This window comes from Colobus angolensis, unplaced genomic scaffold (assembly GCF_000951035.1).
Source record: "Colobus angolensis palliatus isolate OR3802 unplaced genomic scaffold, Cang.pa_1.0 Scaffold38, whole genome shotgun sequence".
Taxonomy (NCBI): Eukaryota; Metazoa; Chordata; class Mammalia; order Primates; family Cercopithecidae; genus Colobus; species Colobus angolensis.
In genome coordinates, this window is record NW_012117154.1 from 6,738,221 (window position 1) to 6,753,270 (window position 15,050).

The 15,050-nt window shown below is 43.3% G+C and overlaps 1 protein-coding gene across 4 annotated transcripts in view; it reads right to left on the reverse strand.

The window, feature by feature from the left end:
- Nucleotides 1-505: 505 nt before the first annotated feature.
- LOC105520394 (splicing factor U2AF 35 kDa subunit) overlaps nucleotides 506-15,050 on the reverse strand; it is a 27,162-nt gene continuing 12,617 nt past the window's right edge. The window contains exons 1-8 of one of the 4 annotated variants that reach the window (XM_011954116.1): nucleotides 11,766-11,928; nucleotides 8,848-8,914; nucleotides 7,934-8,000; nucleotides 3,188-3,237; nucleotides 2,925-3,023; nucleotides 2,182-2,315; nucleotides 1,999-2,091; nucleotides 506-798 (exon numbers count right to left, since the gene is read on the reverse strand). In XM_011954116.1, coding sequence (XP_011809506.1) covers nucleotides 651-798; nucleotides 1,999-2,091; nucleotides 2,182-2,315; nucleotides 2,925-3,023; nucleotides 3,188-3,217 — 504 coding nt within the window. In that variant the 5' untranslated portion in view covers nucleotides 3,218-3,237; nucleotides 7,934-8,000; nucleotides 8,848-8,914; nucleotides 11,766-11,928 and the 3' untranslated portion in view covers nucleotides 506-650. Of the gene's footprint in view, nucleotides 799-1,998; nucleotides 2,092-2,181; nucleotides 2,316-2,924; nucleotides 3,024-3,187; nucleotides 3,238-7,933; nucleotides 8,001-8,057; nucleotides 8,096-8,847; nucleotides 8,915-11,761; nucleotides 11,929-15,050 lie in introns of those variants that run through there. The other 3 variants (XM_011954113.1, XM_011954114.1, XM_011954115.1) reach the window with 3 other exon arrangements.

Sequence of the window (15,050 nt, forward strand, 5' to 3'; positions counted from 1 at the left end):
TTCTGTCCCCCACAGCCATCCGCATAAGGAAACACGGACACGGACCACCGGCCCTCGGTGTGCTGCACGGGCATCCACACTCCCTCCCACGCGCCTCCCGGGAACGCACTGGGTTCTTGACACAAACTCGCAGGAATGAGAAGGTAACATGGGTCGGGCCCACCCGCTGTGTCTCATCACAGGATCAGCCTTCTTCCCGACATCCGTGCAGTCTACACCGTGTCTACTGATGGCAGCTAAGCACTTCTTCATTAACTAGTTACAAAAGAGACCTCACAAGGCTCTCCATGACAGCCTCGAGAAATTCTGGATTATTTGTTAACATGTAGATAACAAGAATGTTTCCCCTCACCTGGTATGTGTTTTAGTTCATGCCCTAAGATAAAAAATATGATTTCATTCATACTCAAAGTGGTAGATGAATATTAACCTTTACCTCCAAGATGACTAGCAGATTTAGAGAGAAATTTAAAGAACTTCCACAAGAAATAAGTTACACCACGAATACTCTTATCACTACAAATTTTATTCAGAAACCCATCTTTGTATGTTTTTTTTTTGTTGTTTTTTAAAAAAAATTCCCCTTATGAACTGGTTTGGTCAATCAACTACAACACTTTCTAGCAGACATAAGGTAAAAATGGCATGGCTCAGAATCGCCCAGATCTTTCACGATCTCTCGACCGCCTCCTGTCACGCTCCCGTCCACCGCCGCCTCCACCACCGCCACCGCCACCGCCACGACCACGGTCTCTAGACCGAGAACGACGCTCCCGGGATCGGGATCTTGATCTATGCCTGCAACCAAGGAAAAGAAACAAAACCATGCCATCCAAACCAGAGCATGCAACACAGAACCACAACTCACACTTTGAAATGCCACGCATCTCCTCAAGTCAACAGCACTGCTAAAGAAATGCGCTGCTGAGGAGACTGCACGTGGTGACCGCGAGGCGCCCTGACTTCAGGTGTTCAAAGTTCCAGGGGAAAACAACGTGCAGCTTAGAAACGAACAGGTGTACACCCTCCACCTTTCCTCTAGCACCGACCCAAATGATCACAGGAAATCCTCATCAAAATGAGCTGGACACATCCAGCTTCAACCCGCACTGACCCCATGCTTCAGGCGTTCCTGGCTGCTGTGTCCATCAGGCCAGTTTTTGGGTTGGGGAGAGCAGAGCTGTTTTTCTTTTATGCTTCTTTAATGCTGACAATAAAACAATCACCACCCATCTATTTCCTAATCCATGTTTAACAGAAGAGGGAGGAGAACCTCTCCAGACTCAGAACTCAATCGGTTCGATTCTGACATCTTGATTTTCTCTGCTCTGTGACCTGGCTGTCGGGCATTTAAATGCAGGATCAGACACATGTGACCACTGGGCCTGATTCTGCCAGTGTCCCGAAGGGAGAATGCCACCGATCCCAAGACATAAGGAAATGCCCTAAAACCAACAAACAAAACCAAAAGAAACCCCAATGGACATGTGAAGTATTTAAAGCAAAAGCTTTTCCGACCTGCGGCCCAACACAAATTCATCAACTTGCTTAAAACATTATGAGACTTTTTTGTGATTTTAAAAAAAGTTAACAGCAATCATTACTGTATTTTATGTGTGGCCCAAGACAATTCTTCCTCCAATGAGTCCCAGGGAAGCCATCCCTGATCTAAAGGAGGTTACAACATCTATTTTAATTCTTCTTCGTAATATCCGGAAGAATAAACTGCATGTCACTTTCTCCACGAGCCTCATGTCCGTGGCCGCCCCGCTAAGCGCCCTCTCGCTTGGATACTAAGGTCTGTCCTCTACTTGAGAAGTTGGATAATGAAGTTACCTGTGTGCAGCTGAATATTCTTCTCCAAAGAGGACGTGGATATTTTTAAATATGTATTATGTTCTAAGCAACTGCCTTTTGAAAAACAGAAATGACACCTATGCCACATTTTTTTTTGGAAGGGGGGGTGTGAGGGCTTAACGATGGGCACAGGATACTCACTTCTTGCGACGGCGCCCATACAGCTCCCGCCGCAGCTCTCTGGAAATGGGCTTCAAATGCATGAAGTTGCAGAAGCCGCCTCGTGTGCATTCTCTGTGGGTTGGAAGGAGACACTTATTACCTCGTGTGCACACAGCCCCGGACTGCCCTCAGTCCCCAGGTCACTGGTCGCTCCTCACTCACCCCATCTCATACTGACGGCAGCAGGCTTCTCTGAAGTCCGTCACGGGTGACAGCTCGGCATGGATCGGCTGTCCATTAAACCAACGGTTATTCAAGTCAATCACGGCCTTTTCCGCATCTTCCTCACGGCGAAACTGAAAAGACAAAAACAAAAGTGCTTGTCATCCACGCTTTAATGACACTTTCTCAGTCACTGATCCAAGCATGTATCAGAGAGATGTACACACTCAGGGATAAGGTGCAATAGTATTATAGGATAATTTTAAAATATTATAGTATTATAGGAAAATGTAAAATTTTCAATGAGATTAACATCAAGATAGTTTAAGATTTAGCCAAATGTTGCTTTCATTTTCAAATTCAACTGGTTAAGGGAGCAAATATGGCTGTGTGAGCAAAGTTTTATTCACTAAAAAAGAAAAAGAAACCAAACATGTGAGTAAACCTAACTTTTCCTTAGTCCAAACAGCTTCTAACCAACAGGTACCAAATATTCTACACTGGACTAACGATGGCTGTGGTGTACCATCCGTCCTTCCGTTCTGCTGGCTGGGTGCATGTGCAGGCCGGCCACTGCCATACACGACACAGGAGGTAGGCGCTGAGCCAGTGCACCCGAGCCCTGCTGTGCACCCCAGCATTCAGGATCTCAAGGTGCACAGCGGCAGGCACCTCATCCTCGCCTGTCGGCCTCGGCCGCGGCACACTAAGCAGCCGCGCTGCTGTCTTGCCCTGGCTCCTACCTTGACGTACACGTTCCCCACCAGGTGGTCTCCCAGGTTGTCACAGACGTTCATCTCCTCAACTTCCCCATACTTCTCCTCCATCTCTGTAAAAACCTCCTGAAGGGAGATCACAGTGGTTTAAGACTCGTTATACATGAAAACGTGTCATTAGATATAACTCATGTACGTTTATTAGCGGAGAAAATTTTAAATCCTTCCAAACAGATACAGAAGGTCAACAGGTCTATCTCTGAAGTCAATACAGAGGTCAATTCTCTCACCTCAAAAAATTCATCATAGTGTTCCTGCATCTCAACATCGCTCACGGCACCTGGAAACAACAGAAATCTTGCTGGTTAGAACATGTTAACTGAGTGAACTCTTGTGCTTCAACTCAAACCGCTACAGTAACACACATGAGATTATCTAGAGAAAAGCCTGGCAGAGCTGCACTCTGCAGGAGCACTCAGGAGACTGAGCCACATGGCTACTTGTGAATGGTGTCAAGTGTGGTGAGATTGTAAATGCCCCCGTGACAGTCTCGATTCTGGCTACTAAAATGTTAAAATCACAACCAGCTTTAATCAGCATCAAAAGGGCCACATTTTCAGAAAGTGTGAGGAAAAAGGTGACTCTCAAACTACCAATTTTTTTTTACCCCCACGAGATGCAGTCTTGCTCTGTTGCCCAGGCTGGAGTGCAGTGGCACCATCTCAGCTCACTGCAACCTCCACCTCCCAGGTTCAAGCGATTCTCCTGCCTCAGCCTCCAGAGTTGCTGGGACTACAGATGCCCGCCAACAGGCCCGGCTAATTTTACTTTTATTTTTATTTTTAGTGGAGACAGGGTTTCACCATGTTGGCAGGCTGGTCTCAAACTCCTGACCTCAAGTGATCCGCTTGCCTTGGCCTCCAAAGTGCTGGGATTACAGGTGTGAGACACTACACCTGGGCTCAAACTAAGAAATATTAGAACTTTCTTCCTTTTAAGATTTAGAGTAAAGGCCAAGTAAGCACACTGATGTCTTCCCTTCTTCTATAAGTTTAAAATGAAACCTGAAAGCAGGGTCAGTGATTAAAAGCTTATGCTCCTAACTAGTCTTTTATGGATGGCCAGCCATGGTATGCTCTCCAATTCTTCCTCATGTATGTGATTAAAACCCAAGCAACCATGAAGACTCAGTAGGACAGTTACCACTTAACATTACAGTATTGTGGATGCCCTCAAATAAAGGGAAGGTTACAATGTTTTGCTGATGAAAGCTTTTTTTTTTTTTTTTTTGAGACAGTCTCACTATCGCCCAGGCTTAAGTGCAGTGGCACAATCTTGGCTCACTGCAACCTCCGCTTCCCAGGTTCAAGCAATTCTCTACCTCAGCCTCCCGAGTAGGTGGAATTACAGGCACCCGCCACCAGGCCCAGCTAAGTTTTGTATTTTTAGTAGAGATGGGGTTTCACCATCTTGGCCAGGATAGTCTTGAACTCTCCTGACCTCGTGATCCACCTGCCTCAGCCTCCCAAAGTGCTGGGATTACAGGCGTGAGCCACCGTGCCCGGCGCAAGCATTCTTATGTTTTATATTCCCAAACTATTTTCATCAGTTTATTCCTCATAATTCACATGTATTAGGCAAAATCATGTCTGTTGCATGGGTAGATTCTGCAAATTTACACTCTATCTCTAACATCACTCTATCAAATTTAATTAATTTTTTTTTTTTTTTGAGACGGAGTCTCTGTCCACTCCAGGCTGGAGTGCAGTGGCGCATTCTCGGCTCACTGCAACCTCCACTTCCTGGGTTCAAGCAAATCTTCTTCCTCAGCCTCCCAAGCAGGTGGGACTACAAGCATGCACCACCATGTCTGGCTGATTTTTGTATTTTTAGTAGAGACAGGGTTTCACCATGTTGGCCAGACTGGTCTCAAACTCCTGACCTCACGTGATCTGCCCATCTCAGCCTCCCACAGTGCTGGGATTACAGGGGTGAGCCACTGCGCCTGGCCCATTCTATCAAATTCTATGTTCAAATTCTAGAGTTCTCTAAACCCGAGAAATCACAGAGCTGGTTCATCAACAAATATGTTCAAATCAGCTAGACTAGGGGCTGGCAAAAGCCTGACTGGTTTCCACATTGGGTCGGCTCCCTTCGCCTGTGCACCCAACGTGGGCATCTGACTGCTGGCACAAGGGTCTTTGAGCTTGCTAAAAACTCTTTTTATCTTTTTTTTTTCTGAGACACAGTCTCGCTGTCTCCAGGCTGGAGTGCAGTGGCGTGATCTTGGCTAATTTTTGTAGTTTTAGTAGAGACGGGGTTTCATCATGTTGACCAGGATGGTCTTGATCTCTCGACCTTGTGATCCACTCGCCTCAGCTTCCCAAAGTGCTGGGATTACAGGCGTGAGCCACCGTGCCCGGCCCCCTTTTTGTCATTAAAGATAAAAAATAACTTCTTATATTCTAATTCTGAGAATGATTTAAGTTCACTTTCTAAGCCATCTGGAGCTGTTTTAGTTATTTTTGAACTTCCAGGAAACTACTTTGCTTTCAAACCCTAATTTTATTAAGTGTAACTACTCGGACAACCTGCCAATCATATCACAGGATACCCCAACTGAAAAGCTACTGGGAATGTACGTTCCTCCCTGAGCAGAAATCAAGTTACAAACGGCCAAAGAAGCCTGTTCCAAAGGGTGGATTTTACTATTTCAAACTCATTTCCTTTTCCACATCACAAAGAATGTGAAGAGGAAAAAAATATCTACATGCTCAAAGTTTTAGCAGCTTTGAGAAACGGTTTTGTGGTGATTATTTTAAACTATTAGCTATATTTATTCTGCTTAAAATGTTTCAATCAAAAGGGACTTGAAAGGCAGAGACAAATGCATTAAGATACGATTAAAAACTTATTTATGACTCAGCTTATGTTAAATACAACTTGGAAAATAAAGCAAGTTTTCTTATAGAAATATCATTCTTAAACTGGGATTGATAGTTAACTTTAACCCATGCATTTGATGCTTATTTTTCTACATACTAAAGGATATGTTAAAAAGAGCCAGTAATTTTAGGTAATTGATTTCTTCCTAAAATGACGAATTAGAATTTCATCTAATTTGTATAATCTGGACCCCAGAATTGGAATATAAGGTAATTGCTAAACTTTTAGTTTGTAGCATATGCAAAACAAAAGTGCTGTGAACTGCAAATAAAGACACAAAGAAAACTAATACAACATTCTATTGTCAATAAAGCATACACAGTCCCCAAATAAACGATCAGGGCAAAGAATTAATTACTGTTACTTAGTCATCTACTTCCATTCACTTTTATCCCAGGGCAGGATTGTTAACAAAAATTATTTAATAAGTGCACATAGAAACATTTCCCTCCACCTATTGATCTTATTTCCTTAAAAACAAAAGAAAACAAACAAACAAACAAAAAAAACAGGTATTTTAAACCAAGGGTTACCAAGTAAATCCTGCTACCATTCGACTCAGGGAAAGAAATCTCTACTATCAGGTCAGTATCAGCACTGAAAAGCATCTAGTGTGTTGGCAGGAAAAGTTGACAGGAAAATCTCATCCACACACAGAAATGTGCCCCACTGTGCACAAGGAAGCACAACCCCGAGGCCTCCCAGTGTGGGGCCAGCTCGAGAGGGGATGTCCCCTGGGATCATCTACCCTGTGCCGGTGACCCTATTAACTGAGGGGCTCTGGTTCAAGGGTGTACACAATTTAGGCCTGTAGATATCCAAGGGTACCTGGATTTTTACTGCTTTAAAACAGAATGGTGAATGGGAAGTGTCTGTCTTTGGACTTTTTGATTTTAACAAGAGTCCAGGTGTTCATTTTAATTTATCCATAAATGACTGAATTCCAATGATTCTATAGTTGGATGGCTGTAAAAATCAAATTTTAGTTTTCTGAACTTTCCAATCATACTCATCTGTATCGCCTTCTCTAAAAATTATCATTAAATAAATATTCACAACCTAAATTTAATTTCCCAGTACAGGAAAAAAATGGTAGTATCTACTGAATGCCCAATTTCGATCTGTTTCTAAATGGAGCAAACCAGTTCCATCTCCTAGAGTTGGAGACTGTGTCCAGGCAGTGTGTGGGCAGAACGGACCATCTTTTCTGCCAAGGGCCTATGTGAGTGGAGCACCCCCACATGGGTTAGACGGGTCAGCACAGGGCTGGTGGGCGAGGAACTCAGGAGTCAACGCAAGCTGCAGACCCTCATTTGGGGAATGCTCTCAGAACAATGCCCTCACAACTAAAGCGTGCACTCCAAAACGGAGTTCAGGGAAAAAAGGCTAATGAGAAAGAAAATCTCAAAAAGTAACTTCAAAAGTTTGCTTTTTAAAAATCCAGAAAGTGAGAGAAACATTCAAATATTGTTGCTCTTAAGAGGGAAGACTATGACTCGATGTTTAATTCCAGTACGTTCTGTCTAGGATGGCGGCCAAAGTAAAGGAGGAGTGGGCAGCAGCACCTACAGACTTTTTTTTAGAGACGGAGTCTCGCTCTGTCGCCCAGGCTGGAGTGCAGTGGCACGATCTCAGTTCACTGCAACCTCTGCCTCCCAGGTTCAAGCAATTCTCTGCCTCAGCCTCCCTAGAAGCTGAGATTACAGGCATCTGCCACCATGCCCAGCTAATTTTTGTATTTTTAGTAGTGATGGGGTTTCACCATGTTGGCCAGATTGGTCTTGAACTCCTGACCTCATGATCCACCCGCCTTGGCCTCCCAAAGCGCTGGGATTACAGGCGTGAGCCACCGCGCCCGGCCCAGCTCCAGACTGTTTTAAAGAGCACCCTTGCCAGTTACTTTTTCCCTTAACATATGGTGGGAGTTCAGATCTCCAACAGAGGTTTCCGTGGGGTCAGTGGGACAAAAGCTCCTTGCCACCTCTAGTGAAACGTGGTCCTTGACACTAGCACGGCAGACCAGATGGAGTGGACACTGAGCTCTGACACGCAAGCCCAGGGAACCGGGGAAGGAACTTGTATGAACTTACAGCGCAAACCGTCAGCAGACTGGGAAGAGTTTTGAGGGTTACGGTAAATGTTCAAGAGGGCAATGGTCTGAAATACAAAACGCAACAACTTTATATTATGGAAAATTAAAGGTAAACACTTAACCGGCTGCCTCTGGCAAGTGCTTCAGTTGAGATTCAGTGCTGAAAAAAGAGCAAGTTATTTTCTTGAGAAGCAGAGGCGTTTTCTTAGTTGGTGGCTGTCTTGAAATCCCTAACACTGCAGTCTAACAGAGGTCTCATGATATGCCAATCTTGTACTTCTGCTTACAGAACGTGAACACTCTCCTTTTCAAAATTCCAATTCAGGTAAAAGCACAAATAGTTTGCCAGGCTAGCACCAACATGTTCTTAGATGTGACAGAAAATTTTTAATGAACTCGGAAAGAATAATGCTTACATAAACTGATGGAAAAAATTACTGTATTAGAGAAATACAATTGTTACATATCATGAAATCTCCACTTCCTGGAGGAAAAATTATAATGGTGAAATAAAACCCACACTTATTGGGCAACTTACCTTATTGATTCCTTAATATTCCTAAGAGTTTTAATTTTACAGAAAGAACTTAATAAAGGCCAGGGGTTCAGTCACTGTAAAGACCAATGAACGGCTCAAAATGTTCAAATCCATTTCACATGGACGGACCTGCTCTCATGACAAATGTCAATCAATGGAGGTGGCCGGGCCAGTGACCTTCCCTAGAAGGGAAAAGCCTCCTGAACATGGCCAAGTATCAAGTTCTTGCTGTGTGCGCCAAGGAGTTCCAGCACCTTGTCCTGTTTGCAACAGCTCTATGTCAGCAGCTCAGAAGCCAACATTATTTGTCTCAATTAAGAGTGGGCTCTTTAACACCATTGTTTTAAAAAAATTTCTCCAACTGTGGGACTTACAGTGTGAGCCGTCAGCCGTCTGTGCACTGTTTTGGGGATTACGATAGATGTTTTGAATCAAGATGGTCTGCGGGGAAAAAAAAATAAAAAGGGGAATTCTACTGGCTGCTGTGCATATATTAGACAATTGCAAAGAGACAATTTGTTTGCAAATGGCTAAACGTTTGTTTTTTTCCCGCAAGTCAGACACTTGTCTTCTGAAGAGTACACCAAAACCATCATATTATGAAAACAGAGTTTGAGCAGTGACTTGGGTCAAGTCAGCCAGCAACCAAGAAGGAACTGTATTGTTTTGAGTAGTCCCACGTTTTCAATGTTAAAGTGTTTAATGCAAAATAAATAATAGAATAGTAACATTTTCTTGTCCTTCAAGCTAGCAGACACCAATATGTGGAAAAATTCACATTGATAATCATATTCCTCACACAAGATAATTTCTCAAAACCAAATGTGTAACTCAGCTGTCTGCAGTACATCAAGTTCTCTGGTCTCCTAGCAAAACAGGCACACCAAACAGGTCTGTCAGCTGTCATGGACACCCGGCTCTGATTTACACTTTCTTGGTGGGATCTCTGTTTACATAATACAATAGCTTAAAACATTTGCTCTTTTCCGATCCTTCTTTTAAGGAAAAAAAATCCTTTTAGCCCTTGTGCTTTAAACTGGATCAGGCAGACTTGAAACCTTACACTGTACCGTTCTTCTTAAAATCAAGTTGTCTGAAAAAACAAACCATGTTTAAGTTAGTAGGCTAATATATTACATGAATCTTAATGTCCATATCACTGTAAGCAGCTTATTAAAAAACCCACCCTGAATTATGATTTACAAGCTAAAGCAATCACTCGCATGACTTAGAAAAATGAATTTTTAGTCTCAACAATATCCATGTGAAGCAGTTTTGTAAGTGGTGGTTTTGCAAAACCAGCCAGCTCCATTTCTAGCCCTGTTTAAAGGGGAGTGGCTGTACGAACAGTCCCTCAGTCAAAGGTGTGCAGCTGGGAAGCCCACCTAAGAGGGAGGTCTGACCAACTGTCCACGCTGAACCACTCAGACTCAAACAGGCACCTGCATCAGGGCCCCGTCTCTTCCCTAAGCCGTCAAGTACTGCCCTGAGTCAACTGAACTCAAGCCTGGGAAGCTTCCCAAAGCTGATCTGACTCAGCTTTGAACTGAAATGACCATAGCATGACAACTCTGATGAAAAGCTAAACTGAGCCCAATTATTCAACAGTAAAATTCAGTTGGTCTCACTCAGGTATTCTGGCAGTGGCTATTTAATAAAGGAAGCTTAACGTGAAGAGGTAATGCAGTCTAATGGGAAAGCCAGGGGTGGCTAGCATTGCCTAAAACCAACCCAAACAAACCCACACATCAAACTAGGATGCTTAAGCTGACACATACTACTGACCCCATCGAGCTCCAATGGACTCTCCCCACCACTGATCTGGAGCACCTAAATTAACTTTACATTTCACATGCTCAGGTAATCTATGATCCAGAAAAACATAAAGAAAGTGCCTCCGGCCAGATTAAAGAAAACTTTTACAATAGGGAACAGCTGATTTCTCTCGGCCTAACACTTGGGACACTCCCCAAAATCAAAGAACTGGGTGGCACCTAAGATGCTTGGTTACAGCACAATCCACGGCCACTGGTTTAGTTAGGGGAGACTCAGTTCATAAATCAAAACATTAAGGAAAAACCAATTACAATACGCAAAAAATTTCATACTGGTTCTCCAAGATTTTGAAATTCATAAAAAGAAACATTTTCAAAGCTATCAAAAGACAGATTGCTGTTATACTAACCACTTGGTAATTAGGATAATGGAAGGAAAAGACATCATCCTCTTCCCTTCTAAAAACGTCGTGTGCTATGGGGTCGTCCATGGGCTTCAACCAGAAAAAACCCACGTTTCCTTCTCCCAGCTCACTTACACCACGTGGTAGATTTTTCTGAAATGCTGACAGATGTGAGCTCAGAGGCAGAGCTGGCAGCTCCCGGGGGCCGCACACTATAGCTACTCAACAGCTCAGAGGCTGCACATTTAGACTTCAAGGCTGGGTTAGAAGGAGCTCCCCAGCCCTCCATCTGGAAAGACGTGGGCACAGATTTTCAAATTTCAGGTGTTCTCATCAACTTGGGCACAAGTTTTCTGCTCCTATTAGAGGTGCCTTCTCCCTCTAATCCGTAAGTGATCCTTTATAGTGTACTAACCTTTGCCTTTTCTTCAATTAACCAAAAATAAAACTATCAAAAATCACAACTTTTGATTGAACTCACTCAGAGCAGATCCAAGCCCAGGATAACAGGCACTCCTCAACTAACCTAACAGACCTGCTAGGAGTAATTTACGGCCCACTTTCTACCTTTCAGTTTCATTTTTCATGTTTCCATGACACGACACAACTCGCTGTTTCCTCAACTAGTGATGGGAAAGTGAGGACGTAGCCAGGGAAACTCGAGCAGCAAGACGGGCCTGGTGACAATCATGCCAGCTTTTAAGGTGGCTCCATCACCTCTATTGCCTGGAGACAGCAGAGCAGAAAGCCCACTCCGTGTCCACTGGTGCCTGGAAGAGGCTAAGCCACGGCTGGCATGGCCACCCCCTCTGGACCCATGTCCATTACATGGGGTACGGAAGATGGCAGGGCAGCAAATATCAGGCACAGCCTACACACGAACATCAAAAACTAATTTTTAAAGTTTCTCTAATGATAAAAACAAGGAGTGGTGGCCTCAGGCCTTCCACTGGAAGTGGCTCACCTGCCTCACTCTCATTAAATAGAAGAACATACTTATCAACACAAATGGAAAATGCAACCACTAGAGAAAAAAATGTAGAAATTAACTGTCTTTGAAAAGAACATGAAGGTTTTAAATTTACATGAAAAAAAAAAAAAGGGCAAACAAACCTGGCTAAACGTCGGTTTATTGTGCAACCGAGAGCACCTGTCTCCATGACGACATGCTCCAATTTTGAAATAAAATGAACAGTTGACTCTGTAAGGGAAAATAAGAGCTGATTATTTTGCTGGGAAGATATCAAACACATGGAAATATGTCAGCAGCATGACATATACTATCAAATTACTTTTAACCTCTTCGAAACATGACACAGACTTTTTTCCGTGGTATTAAGCACCTCCTCTTCCTTGCTGTATTTTAGGACAACTTAACTTCAACTTCCCCTTCTTCAAACACAGTACTCATTCAACAAAGACTGTTCTAACTCAAACCTGCCTCCTCCTCATTCAAATCCCCTCCACATTCCTAACTGCACAGCTGTTCTGTTTTTTTTTTCTTAAAGGGAGTACTAAATTAGTCTAAAACTAGATGTAACTTTAGCCTAAACTTAACTAAATATTCTCTAGTTCTCCACGATGAAGTTCTCTCTTGAAAACACTGGTGCACTGAGGGTTAAGATCCCAACTCTGCTACCAGCTGCTTGGGCTTGAGCAAGTCACCCTAGCTCTCAGATGTCATCTGTAAATGATGACAACGCCAATGTGGCACTGTTCGGAGAGTCAAAACATATGTGTGCTTCACATATGGTGCTCATGAAGTGCTATTATCTAAGGAAAATGGAAAACGAAGTTGAGAATCTCTCTAAACCCATGACACCAGACCAATAGGGAGTTTCAAAAAATAGGTCTGAAGTAAATCAATTCTCCTGGTCTCGATACACTGAAAACAAGCTATTAGGGGACTGACCAAACCCCACCTTAGGAACCACCTAACGTCACCTTCTGTCTCCATTGCAAAACCCTTCCTTAATACTGTTCAAATACGCTGAAAATTCAGATCCATATCCAATGGAACCAGCAATCATGCCGGTGTGCCAGCAACATCAGGGAGGGAAGCTGATCTCTTACTAGACAGACTCCATTCAAATTCAATTTTTTTTTTTTTACCAAGTGCCATTATGTTTTAAACAGTCAATCCAGAGTTAAGATTGAAGGGCCTCAACCTCAGTGACATTTGATGGACCATGAAGACTGACTAGCCACTGATTTATCAGGTAGCAATAAAGATGGGAAAGTCTGAATTTATCAGGAGAGGAAAGTGATCAGATATATTTGTAAACTTATAGGTCTTGAGATTATCTAACTTGATTAGACAATAGTATATCTCTGGGAAGTCAACTAAAAATAAAGAAAGCTTATTTAAAAACTACTTCAGAATGGGCAAGACCTGGGCCTCAACAATTAATATCCAATTATTCCATACAATTAAACCACAGACAAGCTATTAGGATATGCTTGAATCTAGAAAACATCTATAACTTCAAACATAAGCTGAATATTTTTTAATTGGTAGAAACCCATATTCTATTCTTAGCTTAAATAAATAATTAAAACAAAGTTAATAGGAACCATCAGCTTCATTTTTTAGGAGTTGATCCTGTTTCCTGGAAGCTAAAACCCCACGTCTCCCTGAAAAAAAAACACAAGTCACCTAGATTAAATAATCAACTTTTCTGAATTAAAACCATGATCTTTACAGTATAGCCCAATAGGTTGAAATGTGGTTGCTTATAGCAGAAATATAGGGAGATAGACTTTTATAAGACAGAAGTCATGCCACATGCAAATATGAAAAGGCAAAATTAATGATGCCCCGATCCTATATGTGTTAGTTCTTCACCCTAAACTCAGAAGAGCCTCTTGTTCCACTAGAGCTGGTCTATTCATTTGCCAAGATCATACCGTGAGTTCCTTAAGGATAATATGCAAATTTTCCCCATGTTTAAGTCTCCAGAAACTGGCCTATAGTTGACCCCCACTCAATGTTTCTGAAGTGACTATAACTGGTAGATTTTGGCTTAAAATTTTGCCAGAAAAGAAATATAGCCTCCTCGGCCAAACAACACAGGAGATTCTACCATGTGTGAAGAGGACATTTTACAAGATAGATTCCATCCTGGAAAAGAGAAACATTTTAAATAGCTTTTGAAAAAAGTGGCACTAAAAACATCTATGACGAATTTAGGGGTTTATTTTTTTATTTTTTTGAGACGGAGTCTCGCTCTGTGGCCCAGGCTGGAGTGCAGTGGCCGGATCTCAGCTCACTGCAAGCTCCGCCTCCCGGGTTTACGCCATTCTCCTGCCTCAGCCTCCCGAGTAGCTGGGACTACAGGCGCCCGCCACCTCGCCCGGCTAGTTTTTTGTATTTTTTTTAGTATAGACGGGGTTCCACCGTGTTAGCCAGGATGGTCTTTATCTCCTGACCTCGTGATCCGCCCGTCTCGGCCTCCCAAAGTGCTGGGATTACAGGCTTGAGCCACCGCGCCCGGCCCGGGTTTATCATTAAAAGCATGAAGTCATGTTAACTTTGTATGGCACTGAAGAATGCCAAGATAACTACTTGAAGAGTAGATTAAACCAGATGCTGGGTCTTTAGATTTTCAAAGTAAGAATTATCTTTCAAACGTCTGAAAACATTCCCTTTAGTCTAAACTACAGCCAACTCACTGGAAATTAATACGTGCCAAGGTGGTAATTATACAAAGCTGAAATTAAATGTTTTGTTTTTAACCTAACGATTGATTAGGAAAGGCATGCAACCTTAAGGAAAAAATCGAAACTTTTTTTTCCTTAAATCAGAACTGTGTCTTCAAGAAGTCACCGACTTACAAGTTTTCAACTTAGACGATGGGTTTATCTGGGCATTAAAGGCATTTTCGATTCATGATGGGTTTATCGGAACGCAATCCCATCGTAAATCGAGGAGCACCTGTATTTTAAGAGCGGATCACGTCTCTTGTGGTTAGACAGTTAATCCAGGAGTCTCCACCATACTTTTCCTTGTCATATGTCCTTATTGCCGGCCCAGTGGTCGCTTAAACAGGCAAGAGGCTGGCTAAGTGGATAAAACACCAACGCTTAGGACCCTAAGTTAGATAAGCGACTGAATACTGGCAAGGCTGGTACCAGAGCTTGTTCGACACAGGACATTAACAGCTCAAAGTTGGAGCAAACGTGTCCACATCGAAAAGGCCCGGATGCTCCAGGCAACTTTCAGCGCCGCTCGAGGCGGCTTCCGGGAGCCGGCGGCTCGGAGGCCCGGACGTCGGGCGATCAGCCAGTCCAGGCCTCAAGGCGGGAGAGAGCTCCGCCGCGGCGCCCCGAAAAGAAGCCCCATTCATTCACCCCGCTCCGTTTTACCCCCGCGCGGCCCACGAGGCGGCGGCGGCGCGC